This window comes from Thamnophis elegans, chromosome 2, assembly GCF_009769535.1.
Source record: "Thamnophis elegans isolate rThaEle1 chromosome 2, rThaEle1.pri, whole genome shotgun sequence".
Lineage (NCBI taxonomy): Eukaryota > Metazoa > Chordata > Lepidosauria > Squamata > Colubridae > Thamnophis > Thamnophis elegans.
This window is the reverse complement of record NC_045542.1, coordinates 59,152,452-59,176,290: the sequence shown is the minus strand read 5'-3', so window position 1 is coordinate 59,176,290 and position 23,839 is coordinate 59,152,452. Positions and strand designations below refer to the sequence as shown.

At 38.7% G+C, this 23,839-nt stretch overlaps 3 protein-coding genes across 3 annotated transcripts; 2 read left to right on the top strand and 1 right to left on the bottom strand.

The window, feature by feature from the left end:
- The first annotated feature begins 1,262 nt into the window (after positions 1–1,262).
- Positions 1,263–8,484, top strand: TMEM220 (transmembrane protein 220). Its single transcript, XM_032211919.1, has 6 exons — positions 1,263–1,469; positions 3,307–3,336; positions 4,261–4,321; positions 5,346–5,469; positions 7,507–7,566; positions 7,984–8,484. Exons 1-6 carry the CDS (start codon positions 1,362–1,364, stop codon positions 8,114–8,116), a joined length of 516 nt encoding a protein of 171 aa, XP_032067810.1. The 5' UTR covers positions 1,263–1,361; the 3' UTR covers positions 8,117–8,484.
- A 1,507-nt stretch (positions 8,485–9,991) lies between these two features.
- On the bottom strand, positions 9,992–15,719 carry ADPRM (ADP-ribose/CDP-alcohol diphosphatase, manganese dependent). Its single transcript, XM_032208793.1, has 4 exons — positions 15,034–15,719; positions 12,738–13,368; positions 11,844–11,960; positions 9,992–10,651 (listed from the first exon to the last, which is right to left on the bottom strand). Exons 2-4 carry the CDS (start codon positions 13,342–13,344, stop codon positions 10,338–10,340), a joined length of 1,038 nt encoding a protein of 345 aa, XP_032064684.1. The 5' UTR covers positions 13,345–13,368; positions 15,034–15,719; the 3' UTR covers positions 9,992–10,337.
- A 155-nt stretch (positions 15,720–15,874) lies between these two features.
- LOC116523817 (protein SCO1 homolog, mitochondrial) lies at positions 15,875–23,105 on the top strand. The gene is made up of 6 exons (XM_032238897.1): positions 15,875–16,281; positions 17,147–17,237; positions 18,004–18,201; positions 20,038–20,130; positions 20,260–20,375; positions 22,002–23,105. Exons 1-6 carry the CDS (start codon positions 16,060–16,062, stop codon positions 22,131–22,133), a joined length of 852 nt encoding a protein of 283 aa, XP_032094788.1. The 5' UTR covers positions 15,875–16,059; the 3' UTR covers positions 22,134–23,105.
- The last annotated feature ends 734 nt before the right edge of the window (positions 23,106–23,839 follow it).

The window sequence follows — 23,839 nt, the reverse complement described above, 5'->3', positions numbered from 1 at the left end:
AAGATTGAATTGTTTCACCTTATTTCTAAATGTTATGTCTAGAGAAAACCAAGCACTGCTCTTCCATCCTAAGAGTGAAGCATGGTGCTTCTCAGCAGCAGGAACTGGGAGACTGGTCAGGGTTGAGGGAAATCTGAACGGAGCAAAATACAGGAATATCCTCAATGAAAACCTGTTCCACAGCACCCAGGACTCCAGACTGGTATAAAGGTTCAGTATGCAACATGACAGCAATCCTAAGCACACACCCTAGGCAATACAGGAGTGGCTTAGAAACAGCTCCATGAATGTCCTAGAGTGGCTCAGCGAGAGCCCTGACTTGAACCCTAATTAAATATCTCTGGAGGGACCTGAAAATGACTGCCCACCATCCAATTTGGGCTTGAGGGGACTTGCAAGGAAGAATGGCAGGAAATTCCTAATCCAGGTGTGCAAAGCTTGTGTCATACCCAAAAAGACTTGAGGCTGTAATTGCTGGCAAAAGTGCTTTAACACAGTACTAAGTGAAATATCTTAATACTTATACCAATGTGATATTTCAGTTTTTTTCTTTTTAAAAAATGTATAGATGTTTTTTTTAAATTCTGTTTTCAGTTTGTCATCATGGGGTATTGAGTAGATTAATGAGAAAAAATGGACTTCAACAACTGTAGAATCAGGCAGCAGCATAATAAATTGACAAAAGTGAAAGGGGTTCGAATACTTTCTGAATGCACTGTATGTTTGTGCCAAAACTCACATTAACCACATTAGTTAGTCATTTACCTCCAACAGCCGGTTAGAGCCAAAACTACAGAAATATTTTAATGGCAATAAATAATTCATTGCAATATAAACAACAAATAAAACACTTCTGCAATAAATAAAAGATGTTTCAGTCATCTAATGTTCAATGTTTCCACATATTCCTTCCTTACGATTTTATTGGCAGCTCATTAAGTGATTTTTAAAATAAGTTTCAAAGAAACGGTTGGTAGATAGTCTTCAGTCTTGACAATGAAAGTCGAAGTTGTTCCTACTTGAAAAGGAAGAAACAGTCCATTCAGCTTCGCAACTCTGGCTTCCTTCCATCAGTCATCAAGGCCTGACTGTTTATTTACAAACAGAAGATCCAAAGTCGTGTCTCCAAATTAGCTGCGTATCAGTAGTAGGCTGTCACGGCTGCCATACTACATGCATTAGTTGTCCACATCTCGAGCCCGCTGAAAAGAAGACAAGAGGCGGGATTCCAGCTGCTTTGGTGGGACGTCCAGAGCGCTGGTGGGCGTGGGAAGAGTGGGTGGGCTTTGAAAGAAGGTTACGCTTAGGGCCGCGTATACCCAGCGGGGCGGGCTGGAAAAAGCAAGTCGTAATTCCGGGCAATGGAGACTGAGTGTTTTGCTTCGCCGCCTCTCCCGGGTGCCAGCCGGCTTTGGAGGCTCAGCAACCTGATCATGGCCGTCTTCTTCGGGCTGGCTGGAGCCGTTCAGGTCTGGCTGGGCTGGATGAGTATTTCTGTTGAGAGGGACAAAGGGTGCGCGGGAGCTGGGCAGTTTAATCTCTTCAGTAGCGCAGGCGAGAACTCAGTGGCCGAAGGGCAGAACCTGAAAGGATCCCAAGTTGGGGAAAGACTCGAGTAATGAGATCGCAAGAGAAGGGAAAGTTTCCCCTTCGCCCGTTCCTCCACCGACTCGAGCGGCGAAAAGAGACGGGGGCGTAAACTCCACAGAAAGCTTCGCAAGAGAAGCCACTTTAAAAGCGTAAACTGTCAAGACTTCCAACTCCTGGCCACTCTTGGAAGCATCGCCCGTCCCTGTAATTATCTTGGCAACAATAGGAAAGTGGTTTGCCAAGTTCTTATTCTGAGATATTTTTCGATGTGCCGGTCTATTCTCCAACCTTGGACTTTCCGGTGACCTTAGCTGCTCAGGTAAGGGTCTCTCCCCATTTATCCAGCTGAAAATACCATTTCCCCCCTCCTTTTGAAGAATTGGCTTCATTTCCTCTCCCCTCCAAGAGCGAGGCTGGAATGGCCCCAAAGCAGATTTTTTCTCCTTAATCCAACACTCAAGATATGTAAAAGCTCCTTTGCTTCTCACTCATTTATCTTGGGGATGGATCAAGTAGCGAGTGGACATATTAATGGAGGGCGGGCGAGCTTTTTTTCAGTCTAGTTTCAAATCAGCCTCTTTTGCCACCATCCTGCTATTTTATCCCTATCCACAATTTGTCACCTGAAAAATCCCAAAAAAGTACTAGGTGTGCATTTTTGCTAAGAAACTATATGGAAAGGCCCTTGTAGTCACCAAGTTTCAAACACAACTTGAAGGTGATTTGATATTGCTTTTTAAAATGAATACTGCAGACTGTGATGGAGCCACCATTGAGTTGGCATCAGTCAGATTTGTCACAGGGTGCACACAGTTTGACTGTAAACGTCAAAAGAGGAGCCCATTCTTAGAAGTTTGCAGTTTCTTTCCAGTCCTCATGTAGTTTTCAAGAAATAACTTTTGCTGATGATCTTTTATCAATGACAAAAGATCTCTAGTAAGTCTTCCACAGATTGAGCAAGGAAAGCTGATAGTGATTTGTTCTGACCCCCACCTTGCCCATTCAGAAACAAAAGCCAAACAGAACGTTCAAAGGAATGTTTTTATCAGTCCCGGCTCTTGCTGGCTGTGAGCCTAAAATAAACACAGATAAATGCTCTGGCAAAAGTCCTAACTCATAAACTCCTACAAAACAGGATTATATAAATCAAGTCACTTATCCAAGTGCTTTTCTCGATGGAAAACAGGATTATATAAATCAAGTCACTTATCCAAGTGTTTTTCTCAATGGTTGCACACGAATGGAGAACGTTGACTAGAACAAAAACGGAACGGAACATTGACTTCTGCAACCAGGGCGTGGCATCAGCAGTTGCTTTATACTCAGGCGAGGATCCCAATGAGCAACAGCTGCTCGCAATCATCTCCTGTATCTCCTCCTTTGTCCTTTATGCTGAGTAGACCTAAGCCTGCTTGCCTCTTGATACAACTCCCAAATACTTTCAGGAACATTCCCTTTGATCCAATGCTCTGCCGCCACCTGATGGCCAACCAGTCTCTCCTCGCCTTGCTCGGAGTTGACACCCTGTCCAGGCTCCTCCACATCCTCCAAGGCCAACTCATAAGACCCCTCGCTGTCGGAGTCTGGCAGCAGCTCTAACGGCTCCTGCCGGGCCACAACAGTGATTTATGGTTCATATTGAAGGATTTTGATTTTATGTGCTATTCAATATCAGAGCATGATTATAGCAATGATTTTTTACTTTATTTGTTGCAGATCAATGATCCTGATCCTGGACTTTGGATAGTGAGTATAGATACGGTTTCGTCCCTAACATTATGTCCTAACACTTCTACTGGGGTAGTACTTTTTTTTTTTAATCCCGCCTTTATTAAGGTGCTTATCAGACCAGACCAGAGATCAGCCATGATTGGTTAGATGCTGCCACCTGCTGCATGTAGAATAAATACAAAATTGGGCCTAAAAGCAATTAATAATGGCATCTGGGGGCAGGAACTTAAATGGCAAAAGATGGTTTTTCAATTATTATACTGAAATTTCAAATTAAATGCATGCCACTAGTAAGTAAATAGATTTTATTTATTATCAAAGGCTGCCGTACACGAATGAGCAAAATATCGTCCTGTTGTGCACTTGCACAATAAGAACTGTAATTGCACTTTTGCTGCCATTGCTGAACAATTTTCAAAGCTAACCATTCGTAAAGCAACCTAATTTAGAGCTTCCTTAAGAGTTCACAGCTGGTATACTGCATCTGCTTCTAATGGTGCAAATACTATGAAATGAACTTGAATTACTAATAACAAAACTGAACATGACATCTAAATTACAGTTCTCCTATATGCAGTCTACTTCTCCACATGGACTGATTGTTTCCCCAAGCAGACAAAACATTCATAAGAAATAATAATTTCACCTGTGATCATCACATTCAATTGGGTAGGTCTGTTCGATGGTGCGTGGTTTCTTTGGTGAAACATTTTTTTGTGAAACGTCAATGGTTTAAAAGGCTTCTAAGCACAATGGAGCTTTTTTGCTCTTCTAAGGTCTTTTTTCCTTAGACAATAAAATACAGCTTTCCAACTTTCCTAGCTCTCCTGGGGATGCAATTTTGGGACTTGTCTAGGCTTTGGGATTGAACACTTTCCATTTTCTTTTTTTTCTATCATCATTTATTTATAAAATGCATTTAATATATCTCACTCTTAGGTTGTGTACTCTGTGCCAGCAAGTCTTGCACTGGTAATAAGCCTTAATCCATCAGTCACAGGTATAGTATTATTGGGCAAAAGAGATCACTCTTCTAATGATAGATTCTACGTACTCATCTCTTCTTTGCTTTTTGATTATTTAGAAATAACCTTTTTGCCCCATCTAGTTAACTAAACCTTGTTAACTACATTCTTAAACCATGAACTTATATGTGATTGTAAAATATTACTAGGCAATATATTGGACATTGAAATCATAAAGTTGTAAAATGCTAGTACATTCTTCCATTTTTGTTAGATGGTTTTTGGAATATAGTTGATAGTTATAATTATTTATAACTCAATTCCTTTCCTTTTTTAAAAGAAATCCTCACAGTTGTGATATTGAAAACAATATAATTGGACATAGAGATGGGGAGTTTAGGTGTTAAATCATTGCTGGCTTTCAGTTTAATCAATTTCATGGGATTTTTGTGAGGATAAAAGCAGAGCAGAGAATAGAGCATATTTCAATTCTTTGGTTGAAAAGGCAGCATTCTATATGCCTAGCATTCTATTTCTTTCACATTTGAGATCTATATTGTGTAAATCCATGTGTTGTTTAGCTTTTCTATTAAGGTCTATATATATATATATCTTGCATATATTTTTGTTATGTTTAGATGTTTTAATCGACGTATTCAAAATCAATTGAAATCTTATCATTTTTTATATTCTCTTCTTCCATTCTTTCTCTTTTTGGAATAAAGAAGTCTACCATATGCTGACTAACTTCCTTGAGATTTCATACTATATGCTCAATTCCTTATGTGTTATCTGTATCTAATGGGGCCTGTTAGCTACTCTCTCTTTTCAGTATCTCCTATATTTTAAAATTTCAAAATACAGCTGTTTTAGATATTTCAACATGCATGAAAAATGCTCTTCTTGTTTGATGATTTGATTATATGCAGTAAACCCCAAATCTAAAGAATTTTTTCTCTGCAATTGTTATTTGAAGGGTCTTGAAGATTGATCAAGACAAATAAATTCAATGTACAAATTCCATTGTGATTTGTACAAATAATTCACCACATTTTCCAGATAACATTGTGTGGAGGAGTATATCAGATCTACATTCAACTGCTTGTGTTGTGGGTTCTGCTGTGTTGGGATATTCCTTGTTGACTACTGCTCAAAGTAACATCTTGCACGAGGAAGAAGGCAGGTAAAAAATGAGATCTTTTCTGCATTAATTCGTATTTTCATGATCACCATTGTTCTCATTCTTAACACTTGTGAGATCCTTAAGCTACCCTAGATCTAAGGAATTAGAATGATTTAAAGCTTTGAAATTCCTAGAACAAAATTTCTGAGACACATGATATGTTTTGATGTGCCAAGAGAATTAATAGAAAGAAATCCTAGAAAACTTTATCCTGCAATCTGAGCTTTGTAACATTTGATACAAAGCATTGAACATAGTCTGATTTTTTTTAATGGTGCACATACATATTTTTTCAGGTTCGTCTGTAGTTGCTATTTAATCTACAACAATACAATAGCAGAGTTGGAAGGGACCTTGGAGGTCTTCTAGTCCAACCCCCTGCCTAGGCAGGAAACCCTATACCATTTCAGACAGATTGTTATCCAACATCTTCTTAAAGACTTCCAGTGTTAGGGCTTTCACAACTTCTGGAGGCAAGCTGTTCCGCTGATTGACTGTTCTAACTGTCAGGAAATCTCTTCTCAGTTCTAAGTTGCTTCTCTCCTTGATTAGTTTCCACCCATTGCTTCTTGTTCTACCCTCAGATGCTTTGGAGAATAGTTTGACTCCCTCTGTGGCAACCCCCGAGATATTGAAACACTGCTAACATGTCTCCCCTAGTCGTTTTCATTAAACTAGACATACACATTTCCTGCAACTGTTCTTCATATATTTTAGCCTTCAGTCCCCTAATCATCTTTGTTGCTTTTCTCTAGTTTTTTATGTTTTTAATAGAATGTCATATTTTATCATGAAGATGTTGAATGTTACCAGACTATAACCAATCATATCAGGGACGTGCAGTCACTAGAGGCAAGGGAGGCGGAGCCTCACCAGACTCCTCAGGAAAAAGAAAGAAATTTAAATAGATATTTTTTAAATAATTAAAGCCAAGATAGTTGCTACCAGATTCCAGGTCACAGTGGCTTGGTGTCTGCTTAGTGTTAACCAAAGCAGGAGGCGAGAGAACTCGGGGCCTCCTTTCCATAAGGAATTTTTCGCCTTCTAAGAGTTAAAAGGCAAAAAAGTTCAGATGCAAAAGAGGCACTAATTCTCCCGCTTCCTGATCTGGAAGCAGCGAATCATGTCTTCTTGAGCACGCTTATGTTGGGCGGGGCGTGCTTCAGAGGAGAGAGGAGTGGGCGAGAAGGAGGAGGCTGGCTCTTTGCTCCAGACCTGGGCGCTTGGCGGCTCCCACGATGCAAAGTGCCCCGCTGCCTCCGATGCTGCCGCCCGCCCGCTAACCCAGCCTGCTTCTCCAGGCTCCGCCGCTGGAAGTCCCGGATCGCCTCTGGGGGAAGCCTGGGTGAGAAGCGGAGCGAAGCTTCTCCGCGGCCTCCTGGCGCTGCGCAGAGGCTCTCGCAGGAGCGCGTGCCAACAGCCGGTGGCCCGGAGCAGCCCCGGCTGCGAGACAAGGCAGCGCTTAAAGCAGCTGCTGCCGCTGCTACCGCCCCTCCTTCGCCCAGCGGGACTTCCAGCAGCGGAGCTTGGAGAAGCTGCGGCTGCAGGCCGGGGCAGCGAGTGGGCAGCGGCATCGGGGGCGGCGGGGCACTTTGCATCACAGGAGCCACCAAGCGCCTTTGCTGCAGACCCGGGCGCTTGGCTGCTCCCGCGATGCAAATCCCCCCCCCCGAGGCCGACCGTTGCCCTGCTGAGCTGCTTCGCAAAAGGATGCCCAGCTGAGCCTCACCAGGTATAAACCTCACCGCACATCACTGAATCATATATATATATACACATACATATACACACACATACATATACATACATACATACATACATATATACATACATATATATATATGTACACACGGACACATTCATACATACATACACACATAAATATGTTTTAATGTAAGAATGTATGACATTGATTGGATAGTGCCCAAGTCAAGTAAAATGCTTATACCTCTTGCCTAAAAAGTCTTTCTTTGCATATAGTTTGTTTTGTGGGATCAATTTTGTGTAACTTACACAGTTGTCTTGGATTAAAAACAGGGAGTTATTTGGTCTGGTGATTGTTACTGCCTGGATGAGCCTTTGTCGTAATTCAGCCAAGTAAGTCTTTTAACTTGCCAATTCCAGCTTAGTAATACATTGAAAACTTGTACTTACCCTGACAAATATATTATAATCCTGTGCCAAGGATGATTGATCTTTGCAGTCTTATTATAATTGGAGATTAAGTTCTTTTAAAGAGAAAAGCAAATTATTTAGTCCTTGATATGTATTTAGCATAGAGAACCGAATTTTGCTCAAGTAGTTGAGTGGGGAGACTGGCATTCTAATTTAGTGGTAGAGTTGCCAGACCCAATTGTGGTTACTAAGTGATGATTATCTATATAACTTCTTTATCAGTTGCAAAAATCATGTCAATGTACATTTACAAAATCAAGAATAATTCATATTTCTGAGTTCCTGTTAATTGGCTTGAATTGGATTGTATTTCAGCAAACTCTGCCTGTTTCTTTCCAGAAATTCCCTGGGTGGATTTCATTTGGTCGTTGCAATTTTTCTTTGTCTTTCTCCTTTTGTAATGTGGTTATACATCTATGTGAATACAGAAATGCGAGCATCATGGCCATCTCACTGTAAAACTGTTATTTAAGTAATGGAAAGCATCAGGTGTTTTCATTACTTCAGAAGTTTTCTGTACTGCTGCCAAATGAACAGGAACCACAATTAAGGCTAATTACTTCCAGTAAAGACCAGTTTCTCTAAAGTGCTTCTGAAGCCTGAAAATCCAGAAAACTGAACTCTGTGGATTATGACCTTTGTTTTCAACTGCTTTAAGGCTAGTTGTTTAATGATTTCCATTTTACTGATTGTGTGCTCTTGATACATGCAAGGGCTTGGGCTGAAAGTGCCTCTGTGCCTCATGTTGAAGCCACAGGACTGAAGCCAGACATTACTGAAATACCTATATGTTGTATGTAATTATGAAATGTAAATAAATATATTAATAATTTGATAAGATGTATCCGGTGTCTCCGAAATTCCATCCAAGCTTCTCTACATGCATCTGCACTATTTGGATGATTAACATACAATTTGTCATCGTTCTGAGTAATGAATTTCGGGAAGTCAGGACTCTGATACTTTTTTCAGGTTCAAGAAATCCTTTATTGAGTACATCATATCTGCACTTAGAAAGGTGAAGCTAGCTCTAAATTATTCCCACGCTTAGGGATAGTTAAAAGAATGAGACCTCCCTACCCCCCTTTGTCTCTCAGGTCACATGGGCCAATCAGTCCAGATGTGGATTCCTGCCCAACTTCAACAGGTGTCCGTTGACGTAACCTTGGTTCTCATGCCGGCTGGTAGATGTTAGGGCTAGCCAGCTGAGGCACCACATTCCTAAGTCTAGTTACTAATAGTTACTACTCCCCTTGAAGGGCAATCAAGAAACAAAGCAGAAGCAAGTATGCTTGAGCTGAAATCATTTTGCAGGTTGACACAATTCTTAATCCATAACATGGCATATTTCATTTAACAATAGAACTTAGACTTATATACCACTTCATAGTGCTTTACATCCAGTAGTGGGTTATGACCAGTATTCCCTGGTATGGGCATACTAGTGCCTGCTGGGAGCACCGTTCCGGTCATGTGCTCCAGAGGACCTGCCCGCCCGCCTGCCGTCCTTACCTGTATTTGAGCTCTTTGGGGCTTCCATGCATTAGCATGGAGCATATGGCGCCTGCACGATGCTCCGCTGAGCAGCTGGAGCATCACAGAGGCATCGCAGACGGTAAGTACGCATGCGTGCACTGTGCATGTTCATGTGGTGGACGCTGGGCCCCGTTGCAACCGGAGCCCACTAGTTTACATCCCTCTCTAAGCGGTTTACAGAGTCAGCACATTACCTCCAACAATCCGAGTCCTCATTTTACCGACCTCAGAAGGATGGAAAGCTGAGACAACCTTGAGCCTGGTGAGATTCAATCTGCCAAACTGCTGGCAGCCTGTGATCAGCAGAAGTAGCCTGCAGTACTGCACTCTAACCACTGCCCCACGGCGGCTCATTTAATAAGTTGTAGATTAAAATTTGGAGAAGCGTTTGATGTAGTGCTAGGCTCATTTCTCTAAATTATTCTTCACAAAAGTTGTTTTAAGACTCTGTGTTTTATAGAGAGCCATCATATCTGGACTACATATATTTGGATAACTATATGAGATTGCAATAGACCTAGAAAACTATTTTCTTTGGCCAGTACTGTCTGGCTTTTTGCAGCTCAAATATAGTGATTCTAATATTGATGTGGAATAGCAAGAACTTCCGTTGTTAGCACTTTTTGTGTTTTGGTCAGTAAATCCATACATCTAATTGGATGTAGATAATTCTACAACTCATTTTTAATTGAACAGAGTATATGAGTTTGACAGTCTCATTCTCCATTCTTCTAGTCAGGAATTTATTCTTCAGTTAAAGTGGTGGTATCATTTCAAGAGAGAGAAAAACGAGAAGCATAATGGTAGGAAGTGTTTTAAATAGAACGTTATTTTATTCCAAGATTACAGATGTCAATCCAACATATTAATTTTCCAATCTTCAAATCAACGAACAGAGCTTCCATTCATTTTCCATGTGAGACTTAAAGTTGATAGTGTAATTCTCCAAAGAGGAAACATGTGAAAGTAAACTTTTGACAAATAGTTACTACAACATACTATGAGATAAATTCATTTTAATAGGACCTTTTGTTATTGTTGTTTTAAAAAAAATACAGTGTCTCTCATAGTTTTATTCACTATCAGATATTAAAACTGTGTTTTAATTAAAAACAATTGGAAAAATAACAATTTCTAACCCACGAACACAATAGTACTTAAAATGAAGACTTGCGTGGATGATCTTTGTAATACATCTCCCTATCTGGAATTCTTCCATTTCCCTTTAACACCAGTCTGTCATTATAGACATATATAGTTCCAAAAGCATTGCTTTCTGGAGGAGTTTCTATAATCCCTTCAAGTGTCAGGTGATGGACTCCATGAAAATCTAGACAGTAACCACCATAATGAAGATGGCCTCCAAGAAAACATACTACAGAGTGATGTGAATGAATGACAGCAAGGGCATCTTTATAATTCCAAGCCAGGCAAATACTGCTTGTACAGTCCGGGTTGATGGGTATGTGTCCTGCAATACAAGAATAAATGCATTGAGAATAAATGCACTCAAAATAAATGAAATACCATCATTTTTGTCCGCACATGAAATCTACAATAGTATATCATTCTACAGGCTCTCACTAAAATTTGATATCTTCCGCTAAAATCTTAGTTCCTTATGTAAACTTGAAAGCTGCCAATTCTTACATTGCCTTCCAGTGTGTAACATGGGACTAATACCCAAATACTTATGGAATATTAAAGAATACAATTCAGCGTAGGGGTATTGAAATCACAAGAGTAAAACACTTGCTCTGACAATATTTGGAATTCTTTGTTATCTGACAGACAAGTAAATGCAGAACTAGACTTTTTTTTTTACAATTTACATAATTTACAATTTACAGGTAAATATTGATTTAAACTTCTAATTATTAAAATGTTCAGAAGAAGCAATATTGGAAAATTACAGTAAAAGTAATCAGGCTCCTTTTCCAATTTTTTCCCCCCTTTTTGGGAAAGCTTAGATTGCAAGATGCAAAATAATAAATAATGGAATATTTGTTTATTCTCTCTTGGGTCACAGTCTGTTGTTACGTGTCTTCATTTAGGTGCATTAAATCAGATTCAAGAAAGAGAACTTCTCAGAACTAGTAATATAGATGTAAGTGAAAAATGGTTGTTTCAACTCAAAACTCATTTACATGTTTAGGTCTGTGTCAGGTCAGTAGCCAAAAACTCGGGAAATGCAGGTAGAGAATTAACAAATTGTTAATGGATTTATGTACTATGTACTATGTTGATTTTAATGTCTTTTCTGCTTTAACATGCTGTAAGCTGCCCACAGTTGGATACAAGATGGGTGGCAAATAAATTTCCTAAATGAATAAGTACTTATTACTTCCTTTCTCTACTATGCAGTTCCCGGGAAGCGGTGAGAGGCAAGCCTGCCCCCAATTTTTCCTGTTATGTCCTCTCTGCCTCTTTAACTATAACTGTTGCTGGTGTCCCAGTAAAGTGTATCCCACTGGTCTGCTATCTCTTGATCTTCCCACCTTCTTTCCTTCCCTGAAGTATTCCAAATATTCACAGTTCAGTTCAGGCAGCAAACAGTCCAAACCAGCAGAGAACACATCACCAGTCAGAATGGTAAAACCAGAGATATTAAGATTATTTTATTCTGTCCCCAATAGTATTAATTATTAAAAGTACAGCCATACCTGCAATCACAACTCTTTCTTGATTCTCATCAGCATAGGTAAGAACTTTATCAACCCAGTCCAGCTGGTCTTGACTAAATCCACCATTGAACTGTACAAAATTGCATTCAGCAAGCCCTGAAAAAAAATTGATGGGAAGCTATATAACAAGCAACAATTTTTATTATGGTCATGTAGCAGTACCACAAACACACATGCCAATATTTGTAGTTTAAAATGCACTTTTTATGAAGAATGAATGAATAATTGCCAATTCCAGAAATGTGTCTTAAAAGCAAGGTGTCCCTCACTTTAAAGGATCAAACTAAGACTAGTAAACGAAGAAAACGGGATTTAAAAAGTTTGCTTCAACTGAGTTTCCTGGAGGTAGAAATATGTCATTGCCTCTATTGATATTTTAATCATGTTGCATACAAATTAATAAATTACAATTTAATAATTGAAAATATTATAATATTAATACTATGGCAATTATACAGAACACATCAGTGTTTGTAGGTATTAAATATAGATGTAGTACTTTCCTAATTAGAGATTACATAAATTTGCCTAGCTTTCTGTGTGAAAAAGTTGGCATTCCGAAATGAAGATTCCATGGGGGTGATGTCCTTTCCATATACTTTAAAGGAATATCAAGAAAATAAGACCACGTATGACAGTTAAGTGCTCTTACTATCCACTTATGATAGTAAGTGGTCCTATAGTAAATGGGTTCGTGTTAAGATTAACATAAAACTTGGTATGACAGACTTAACATGAGTAGTTTCCTAAAACTCCCTAAAAGTTCCCTAAAATAATATATGGAGGTAATAGCAATTTTTTCATCAATACAAAACCAGCTTTCCCAGACTATGACTGTAAAAATGTGCAATTATGTTCAGCAGAATATAATACCTAGTGGACTATTCAGATTTTCATTCTGATTTTTGTCTTGTAGCAGCTGTAGAGATTCTTTATATTTTTTGGTTGATGTTTCCCTTCCCAGAATACTTAAGTCATATGCATCAAGAAGAATGAATCGAAATTTAGGCATTGGAGAAAATTGGTATGCATAATAGAATTCTGTAGTTGGATTTTCTGTGGAGCTCTGTTCTCTGATAAAGTTATTAAACAAACTTTGGTCTTCTAAGTACTTGGTATTCAGTTCAGATTCCATAAGATAATTCCGGCTGAAATTATACAATTCATGATTGCCCCATATGTGATGGACTGGTGCATTGAGTTTCTTAAATTCCTTCATAACTTGTTGCAGTGCTTTCTCTGATGTCTTATGTTGGGCATTGAAGCCATCAATGATGTCCCCAAGCTGTATTACAAACTGAACCTCAGTTCGGTTCCAATCTTCAATTGCCTTCTGGAGAGAACATAGGCTATGCTTGTAATATCTCCTATTGAATCCCAGGAAATCATAGCCATCCTCTATATCAGCATATTGAATGTCTGCTATGATTCCAAAGGAGAAGAGCGCTTCAGGTGTTGTTCTTGTGGATCCTGCATCCATTTTGCAAAAAAGTCTTGCTTAGAACTAAGAGAAGGAAAAAAAGAACTTATGAATTGTTTGGATGATAAGTATTTGGTGAGGTAACATGCAAGTCTGTAGGAATGCTTTACAGTTTTTGATGGACCTGATGATCTTTTCAGCAAATCGTATTTCATAAAGATAGAATATATTTGAAATGACACAAATTAAAACTGCATTCATATACAGTTCTTTTTCTCTCAGATTTATATAAGAAAACTACTTGCAATCTTATTAATTTGCATTCTGTCAAACCAATAATTTAAACTGGGAAAACCATATTCAGCAGAAATCTGCATATGCCTATTAAGAACACAACACTGTCACTAATACTATGTGGCCAAGTAGGAAGCAGCACTACAGGTAGTTTAGTGAGTCACGCCTGATTTTATGACATTTTTCCTGTGATTAAGTGAATCACGCAGTTATTAAGAAATATAACTTTTCCCATTGATTTTCCTTGTTGGAAGCAAGGGGGGGGGGATGAAATGTTGATTTTGGGTTTTACTGATTAGATAGATTTGTTGATACAGAAATAGCTAGTTTATAATATTATTTCAAAGTAAAAAGGTGGAATCTTGATGTTATTATCTTATTCTACTGCACCAAAGGGAATCGGAAGTCAATGCTTTTTCTTTCCTTTTCCCTTCTTTTCTACACTTTTCCCGTTCTTTCCCTCTCCTATTTTTCCTATTATTTGTTTTTATATTTTATATTATAAACTAATAAAAAGAGAAAGGAATGTGACTTCTCTCATTGATTTTGCTGGTTGGAAGCTCTCTGGAAAGGTCACAAATAGCAACCATGTGATTTTGGGACCCTGCAACTGTTGTTAGTACATGCCAGTTGCCATGTGCCAAAATGTTGATCTCATGATCTTGGGGATGTTTTGATAGTCATAAGTGTGAAGACCAGTCAAAATCAGATTTTTTCAGTGTCATCTTAATTTTGAATTGTCACTAAACCAACAGTCATAAACAGAAGACTATCTGTAGTTGATTTTTTTTTAAAAAGTAGATTAGTACTAGGATGGGAGCACCGGAAAAGATCAAAGCCTTAGGTTAGTCTGGAAACCGAAACCAATGTATACTGTACAGTATTGTGGAAGAAGACAATAGCAAAGTATTATTGCCGTGGATGTATTCATAGCATGGCTATATTCATGAATGAGTAGCAACTGAACATAATTCTACTTCTACCGTAGGTAAATACACATGTTAGCAGTCTTCATTATCAAAGCCTGGGATAGCTAATAACTTATAGCTAACGTGATTACATACTGTCATGTTATGTCTTCCAACATAGCACCACAGACAACAACATCTGCCTATCCTAGGTCCTTGGTAGACCAGATTGATTGGTGGGTTAAAAAAAATGCCAAATTCAGTACAAACATCTGGCTGACTGTGTGACCGTTATGATAATAAACCTTTAGCGACATATATAGATGTTTTCATCATCTCCAGACAAGCATAGCAGTGAGGATTGTGGCAATTGTAAGAATCCTGGGAAATATCAGGTTGGACATTCCTTCAAACAGATCCCAAACCTAGATTTGGGGAAGCCTTTGGTGTGCTGTTAACTAAGGAACTTTTATTCTGTTTTCCTCTTTTCCTTTTCTGCAACAGAGTAGGAAAACCCTCTGGGTCAAAAGTGCTACAAATTACTTACATTTTCCAAGAATGAATATCTGAAGATTTCCAATTAGACACCCGCACAAAGGTTTCTGTTAGTCTTACATCTGAACCTAAAGTATGGTAACCATACTATGGTTACTTTGGATACAAGCGATCCGTCCCGCTCACCTCACTTGACGTTTCAGAGTGGATCCCCCTCCCCCCGCCTCCAGTTAAAAAAAAGGCATTAAAAATGCCGACGGAAGTGATTTCATTTCCTTCGCCATAGAGCTATACCTGTAAATTGAGCGGCGTTGCGGGAGCTACTCTTAAGTGCTGCAAAGAGCGTCCCCGGTTCTTTCCCAGCCTGTTATTCCCCTACCCCTTCTTCCCGGTCGGAAGTGGGCGATTGGTAAATTGGGTGGGAATCGAGAAAGGCTGGAAGCTAGGCTTAAATTCGCCTTAATTTGTTTCCACCAAAGCAATGCTTGGCAGGTTGGCAATGGATGTACTCGGGGTCTCCCCCCCGCCACGCTTGTTTTAAGTTGAAAAGATGGACTTTTTCCAATATAAAAACCCTTGAAAAATCATCTTGTAATCCACTTGTTTTCAAACGGAATGAAAAGTCGGGATTCCTCCAACTTTCTTTCTAGTATTACCACTACTCAAAAGAATTTAGAAAGAGAAGGTCACCATCCCTCTAAGAGATTAACAACAACAACAACAACAATATAACAATATAATAATCAGTCGAGGCTTTAATATTATTATTATATACTTTATTCATTAAACATGAAATTCAATTGACTGAGTTTCATATTTAATGAATAAAGTATATAATAATAATGCCTGGACTGATAATACCCCTCTCCTTTCCAAAGCCGCCTTAATTCCTTTAAATTCGTCTATTGTGATTTCGATTAGACAGGCGAACGAGCAGCAGTAAATAAGAACTTCGACAAGGACTGGGTTTCAAAGGGACCCGCTTCTTCATACAAAACGTAGGCAGCCTAAAAGGAAACACAAGCGCTCCTTGCAGTCATCGGAGTCTACGGGACGCCATGTGACAGTTTTGAAGCCAATGCAGGGCCAGGACGCCGGTCTCTCCCGGAAATTCAAGCCGGGCGTGCTGTTTCGTGGAGGCAGAGAAACGAGGATGGCGGGAGCGATGCGGGTTCGCCTGGTCTCGCTCGCCCTTTGCAAGCGTCCAGCGTTTCCACCCTGTTGCTTCCGGCGCTGCTATCCTGTTCGGTCCCTGGTCACCCCACCCACGATCAGGCAGAAGGGCTTCAAGAAACCTGGGGTGAGGCTTTCCGGCTGTAGAGGTCAGGGTGAGAGAAGCCGAGAGCTGATGCGAGCGCCGGGCAGCGGGGAGAGGCCTTCGCTTTGCACGCACCCTTAATCTTAATCAGAATAGAGCTGGAAGGGACCTTGGAAGTCTTCTAGTTCTACCTGAAGCCGGAGATCCTATACTATTTCAGTCAAATTGCTGCCCAGTTTCTTCTTAAAAACCTCCAGTGATGAAACACCACAATGTCTGGAGGCAAAGCTGTTCCAATGGTTAATTGTCCTTACTGTTAAGAAATTTCTCCTTAATTCCTTGGTTACTTTCCATCCATTGTTTCTTGCCCTGCCCTCTAGTGCTTTGAAAAATAAGTTGACCCCTTCCTCTTTGTGGCAGCCTCTCAAAATATTGGAATACGGCTATCAAGTCATCCCTAGTTGTCCTTCTTTTCTCTAGGCAAATCCAAATCCTTGCAACCAGTCTTTACATGTTCGTCACTATTCATTGTTAATTGGCCTCACCTTCTTAGCCAAAGGGGGTGCTTCCGGTTGGGATTGTGGGTCTGTCATTCTGCGAAGCTGCAAAAATGACACTTGGCCGAATCACCTCTCCAACTGAACTTGCTCAAAGGTGCAGAGTCTCCATCCATGTGATGTGAATCGGTGGACTTAAAAGGGGCCATCCGCCTCTTTTCCCCATCTTGCCTTTGGGTGTCCTCATACAGGCTATTTCGGTTCAGCCCAAAATAGGGGAGAAATTTAAAAGCACATGGAGAAGTAAGGATGGACCACGAGATGTCACACAATTAGCGCTGATATGAAAAATGGGCTCAGGTTGGCGTGAAAGCATTTATTTATGAACATTTTGTGTTCTTTCCCAGTAGCCAGTAACTTGGAAGAGTTTAGCAGTCACGGCTGTGATTGGAGGAGGGTTGCTAGGATTTCTGAAATATTTGAAGAAAGAGAAACAAGCAGGTAGGTATTATTTGCAGTCGTCCTATTGTGTTTTTTTATTATTGCCTTGTAGAGATAGGTTGTTCAAAGAATTGCATATATACCCAATAGTGGCTGTTGGGTGGTTTTGATTTTTTTTCTAAACTGGTGGTTTCCAAACGTGTTAGATTTGGCTAGGAATGGAAGTTATGATCCAAGCACCTGAAGGAGTGCTACAAATAAGTGTACATTTTTGATAATTATAATTGTTTCTTAACTACCTTGAGATTTGCTTGATCATGTGTCGTAGTTTTTTTTACTTCTGCTTATTGTCCTTATCTTAAATTGATTTATGCATGTATAGGTATCATAAATCTTAAAGTTTTTTCCTCATCCAAGTTATGCTAAGCGATAAAATCTCTGCTATAGTGTAAAATTGGGATGCTGTACTGATTCCTTCAAAAATCACAGCTGAAGCAGTAAATGTACAATCATTTATTGAAATGCTGTTTGAAGCTATCTTACGTAAAGCCCCTGCATCTAAATCCAACAAGAGAGAATACAAGTGATCTTAAATCATTTTCTGCAGAGATTTTGAAAGATACTGGAAGCGTTTACCCCCATGAGAGATAAAACAAAAACAAACCCAAACAGGTTCTAAGAAGGGACACATTTTAAATTGTCTCTCAGATAAGAAAAGAAAAGATGAAGAATTAGGAATGTATGTGTAGGACTTTGTGTTGAAATCTTAAGATTTTCTTCTGTCAAAGTTCCAGGCAAATAATCTAATTTTGTGATTAAATTTTAGCAATGGAGAGAGAGAGTATCCGATCGGTCGGAAAGCCTTTGTTAGGAGGCCCTTTCTCACTTGTTGATCATCATGGACAACCAAAATCAGATCGTGATTATCTGGGCCACTGGGTTTTAATCTACTTTGGTTTTACACATTGCCCTGACATTTGTCCAGAGGAACTGGAAAAAATGATGCTAGTAGTGGATGAAGTTGGTAAGTAAATCCTGCTGAAACCTGAACTTTTAATTTGATTGGATTTTGGCACCACCCAACTCCAGAGTTACTGGAATAATTCTCTATGTGAGACAGTCAGCCTATCCTTTCCTTGACCAGGAAATGATTGCGACTCAGAATTACCTATTTATGATTTTGGTCTTTTTAAACCACTCCCTCTTACCAGAGAGTTTATGGAGAGCAGGTGATGGGAAGGAGGTCAAAGTAAAGGAGGAAAGAATCTGTGTAGAAAGATTTTACAGCCATTTAAAACTTGGCTATATTCAACAAACATGGATGAAAGGGAAATGTATAGTATAGGAGAGTAAAGACGTGGTGCCCATGTTTAGAAAGGAAATCTGCATAAGAAACAGAAAGAAAAAGGAGTCAGGTTTACTAGTAAAAGGAGCTCAGTGGTGTACTGTTTTATTTGTCCATAAAATCACCTTACAAGAGCATCTTCTTGCAGCTGGATTAAATGAAATTGACACTTGAGCAGCTTTTTCTCATCTTGGTCACTAAACCTTTCAGCTGCATTTTCACCCTTCTGTTAGCTTAAGCCTAATCATTGCCAAAAGCTTAATAATAAAGGGAAGAAAAATCTATCCACTTACCATAAAAATTCAAACTATCACACTAGTTTTCCGCATAGATTTCAAAAATGCTTAACTCTGACTCCACTCTAGGTCATCAGCCGTTCAGTCAATCAATCAGATTATAAATAAAATAAATATTTTTTTAAAAAAAATATTTGTCCTAACTAGTGCTCAATCATTTAATCCTAATTGCAATATGATCATTAAACTACTATTATTCATAAAAATTATCTCTGATCCCAACTCTCTTGCTATTGTTGAATAGAATTCAAGGAAATCTTGTGGGCCAAAAAGATATTTCCCCAAAATGTTGCCTGACTACTCAATCCTGATGTCAGTCTAAGATTAAATATAAACTCAACATAATATTATTAACCACACTTATTTTTACTATGTAAACAAATGAAACTTACTAACTTGATAGTAAGATTTAACCTAGCCATAAAGATTTCCCACTAAGAGTAATACAGTAGCAATTCCCACTTTGATAATACTCTTGATAAACAAAGATTAGAACAAACAAAGAATTCAGACTCACCATCATACTGGGTGTAGTATAGATATCAGTGTATCCTAATATACTAACTTAATGGTGATATTGACAATATCCTTTACTAACTTTAATATCAGAGCAAGACTAACAGAATCTATAGCAACACACTTGCATCTTACATTTTTAGAATAGAGTTCCAGGAATTTTAATGTTAACCTCACCTTATCACCTGTGAAACATTTGCCATACACTTTGTCGCAAAACTTGATCCTAACTGCAATTAAAATTTAAGTCTACCATAAAAATTCATTCAGATTTTGCCTTTTATCCTGCCTTTTATTGTACATTTATCCTACTTCTTATTGTCTAACCTTAACTTTATACCATAACAATGTGTTACCTAGCCAGTTTGTCAGTATTCAAAGAGTACAGTGGATTTGAGACTACCAATATCTGTAAAAATGCATCCTCATTCTCTCCTTCATCCAAGATTTTATTTGAGATTTCAGGGAAGCTAAATCTTATCCCTAAATTCATCTCATCCCTCAAGGTCTGCTCAAAATGTACCAAAACACATAGAAAGTTTAAATCAACACCTGGGAGAAGCTGTCTATGTATATACTTGAACAGATTGGGAAGTGGTACAGGTATTTGTGTTCAGGGTTATCAAGAGATTTAATAAAAATCAATAAAAACAGTCTTGAGGCTGATTGCTTGGGGATTAAGTGTTATCTTTTATAATGACAGATAGGATCGCATCTTTGCCTAATGTCACTCCACTCTTCATCACCATTGATCCAGAGAGGGACAATGAAGAAGCCATTGCCAAATACGTTAAAGGTATTTAGCCTTTCTTTTTATTGAACCCTCTATATTGACTCCAGTTTGACTTGCACTTCAGACCAAGTTCACTTTTTGCCCCTTTGAATTGGGTCCACTGGATCTTATTGATTTTATTTATGTTTCAAGAGTTTTCACCAAAGTTGATTGGATTGACCGGTACGAAAGAACAGATTGATCAAGTGTCTCGAGCTTATCGTGTCTATTACAGCCCAGGTCCTAGAGATGATGATAATGATTACATAGTAAGTACATTTTGTATGTGTTTTCCCATCAATGGGTAAAGATTTTAACCTGAGAGAGACCCTTTATGGGTCACTGAATCAACGAAGTGTGAATGAGCAGTGAGTAAAACTGCCCTAGAAGTATACAAAACATTGGAAAACATTGGGAGGGGAGCTGAGAATGTTTGGCCTACAACTGAGTTACTTTTCTGAATGAAGTTGACAAAATAGATCTAAATGGAAATGGCAATTATCATAGAAAACATGGGAGGTGACTATGTATTTTGTTCTAAACAAAAGACTTTCTTTGTGAGAAGATAGTGTTTGGCCAAGTGATTTTTTCTGATTGATGGGAAGCTGCAGTTTGGTGATCTTTCTTTATGTTGAGGAACATTTGTTGGAACATTTCTTATTTTAACCATGAGCAAGAAAAAATAAATCGGAAAAGACCTTGTCAACAGTAGAACTGAAAATGTTACTCTTTGATACTGAAGTTGGTTTCAGTATTCATAGCAATTTTTAATAAGGCCGTGTTGGGATTTGAAAAATTCAGTTCAGGTTTGTGTCTTTCTGCATGCATGCATGCCTTTGAGTCTTGACTCTTGGTAACTGCCTGGATCGGTCTTTGAATTTTTTTAGGCATTATATTTTGAACATGTTTTCTAATATAGAGTTGGATAAGTATTTTTAAAAAGTGAAGACATTTTAGAGTATGGTTCAACTGATAACTCTGGTGACATATTGATGCAACTTTAGCATGCAAACCCATTGCCACCTTTGCCATTGTTTCAGCTTTTCAGTCCAACCTGGATTGATAGTTTCCCATCCAACTGCTCAGCAGGCCCAGTAGTGCTTAGCTTCTGGGCTTAGAGAAGGCCAGATATCTTCCTAAAGGAAGATAAAAATGGGCAAGTATCAAAAGATAGACAGGAGAGGGCGCCAGATAATAAATGACAATGGCCATAAAAGGCAAGCACCATGCAGAATAACTTCAGCCTTTGTTGTTTAAAATAGGCATTTTTATTAGCCTAAATATTCCTACGCTTACTTTAAAGTATAAACCCCCAGGGTATCAGTTGTAGGTTCTAGCACTCACCTTGATTAGCCCAAAATGAATAGTTTGCTGATGAGAAAATAGTATTTTATTTTTAATTTGTTTTTTTTAAAGTGGCTTCTTGCTGCTACTCTTGACCTGCCCGAAGAAATTCAGTACTGTTCTTGTGCCTTACAAAAGATGTCTGATACTGGATTTTTACTTACTTTTTAGATGATGTGGAAAGCTTGGCTCTACCTTTTGCCAAACACACAGCAGTTCAAAATAGTAGGATTCCTCTCCACTCACACTTCTTATATAGGGCTTGGCTGCTTTTGTGGTCTTAACATTAGATGTACGGGGCTCCACTTTAAAAAATGTATTCTCATATTTACTGCTGAATATATACACACATTGTATGTATGTATGTATGTATGTATGTATGTATGTATGTATGTATGTATGTACTTTCTTGACTACCTATTAAAGCCTTTATTAGAAATCTAGAACTGGGTAATAGTTCAGTCACAGAAATAATTTAGTGCTTAGCAAAATTATCTAATCTCAGAATTTCAACCTTATCTTCATCTCCTTTGTGTGTGTTTTTCTTGCAGGTGGATCACACTATCATAATGTACCTTGTTGGGCCTGATGGCCAATTTGTTGATTATTTTGGCCAAAATAAGAATAACATGGAAATTGCTGCCAGCATCCTAAAGCACATGAAACAATACAAGAAAGAATAAGGGACTTCGTTTTCTGACTAAGCAAGTTTAAAGGAAAGAAAGTCTAAAATGCAGCTTGTGACATTAATTGGAGGAAATGTTCACACAGGTGGTCTGCTGTGGTGTCTTCTTAGTGCAGTTGAATTTACTAAACCTATACCTACAGACTAAGACTCAGTTCTGAAGAGAAGTTGGATAGCTATCACCCATAGATGCTATTCTACCGGTTCGGACCAGTTTGCTTGAACCAGTAGCGGAAATTCCGGGTGGCCTTGCCCACCCACCCAGACTCTATGGCATCTCATTTAGGTCCTTTTTTCGCCAAAAGTGCATGCGTGGAAGGCTGTGCACATGTGTGGAGGTGGTGTGCGTGCGCTTACATTTTGCGAACCGGTAGGGAAGGTAAGTGTATACCACCCCTGCTTTCACCAATGATATTTTCTCTGGATATGCCTTAGCCAAACAGTGGCTTATTAAAAGCCTTTGATATTGATGCAGATTTACTCAGAAAGAGTCACCAAACATAAACCACAATGCTCTCTTCATTAGAAGTTCTTGACCTGCTGAAGAGATGCCTGCTGAACTCACCTGTACTGAAGATACCATTGGGATTTGTCTTCTTTCAAGTTTTATGCATTCCTCCTAGGAAGCGGGGCTTCTCGTCCTTTCTCAATGAACATTTCCAGGGTGTCACTTTTTATTTTTGAAATATTCAGTAGTTTACAATATGGCTGCTATTAAGCAGCATGGTAGGATGGTAACCTTTACTCTAAAATCAAGTGTGGTGCACAGATGATGAAATAAAGTGAAAGAAACTTAAAACTTGTGTTCTCATCTTAAAATCTTTAAGGAGATAAAGTATAAGACAGAACCTGTGGCTAATTAAATTAGATAAATATGAATAGCAGACAAGTTTATTTGTATTTGACTAGATAAAATAGTTGTCCTTTATCGCTCACTCACTTAGACTGAGAATTAAAATGTTCATTGGTTTCTCTGTTTTGAGTAGCTTGTATCTGAAAAATTGTTCCTTGGGAAAGTACCCAGCTAGATTTATTTTCCTTCAGAAGGGTATTTTCATGTAAGAAGATTCTCCTAGAACTGAAATATCTTATGTGAAGCCAGATTTTTTTGGGGGGGTGGGTGGGGGGGATGACAGTCTCCTTTAATCTAAGTGTCCATCAAGAATTTCCTTGGGTCAGCTTGCACCAAGTGCTTTGGGGACTTTGATAGAATTTGAACCTCATTCTCAGCTGTTAAGGATTGTTCCATACATAGATGGTTCTACTCTCTACTATGTGTGAATGTGGGAGTGAGAAGGACCAAGAGTTAGTAAAAAAAATCAGATACCCAGGACAAGTCAAGCAGAATATTGTTTTAAATGCCTTTAGATTTCTTGAAATGATGCTTGGTCACACATTCCAGATGACAATAATAATAAAATAATAATAATTTTAGATTATATTTGTCAAACACTTCCTGCTTGACACCAGTTCATTTAAAAAACTACAAATTTTGTGGATTTTTTAAATCTATAGCTCCCAAATAATGTAGCTGTTTAAAAATTTTTTTAAAACGCCACAATTCTTTATGAACGTATATATAATTATGCTATAACATTGCAGTTCAAATAACCATCTAGTAGTGGGCAGAAAGTTCTAAAAAACAACTCTGGTTTACTTGTTACTCTAAGTCAAATAATGGAATCAGCTTCGATCTCAGACTGA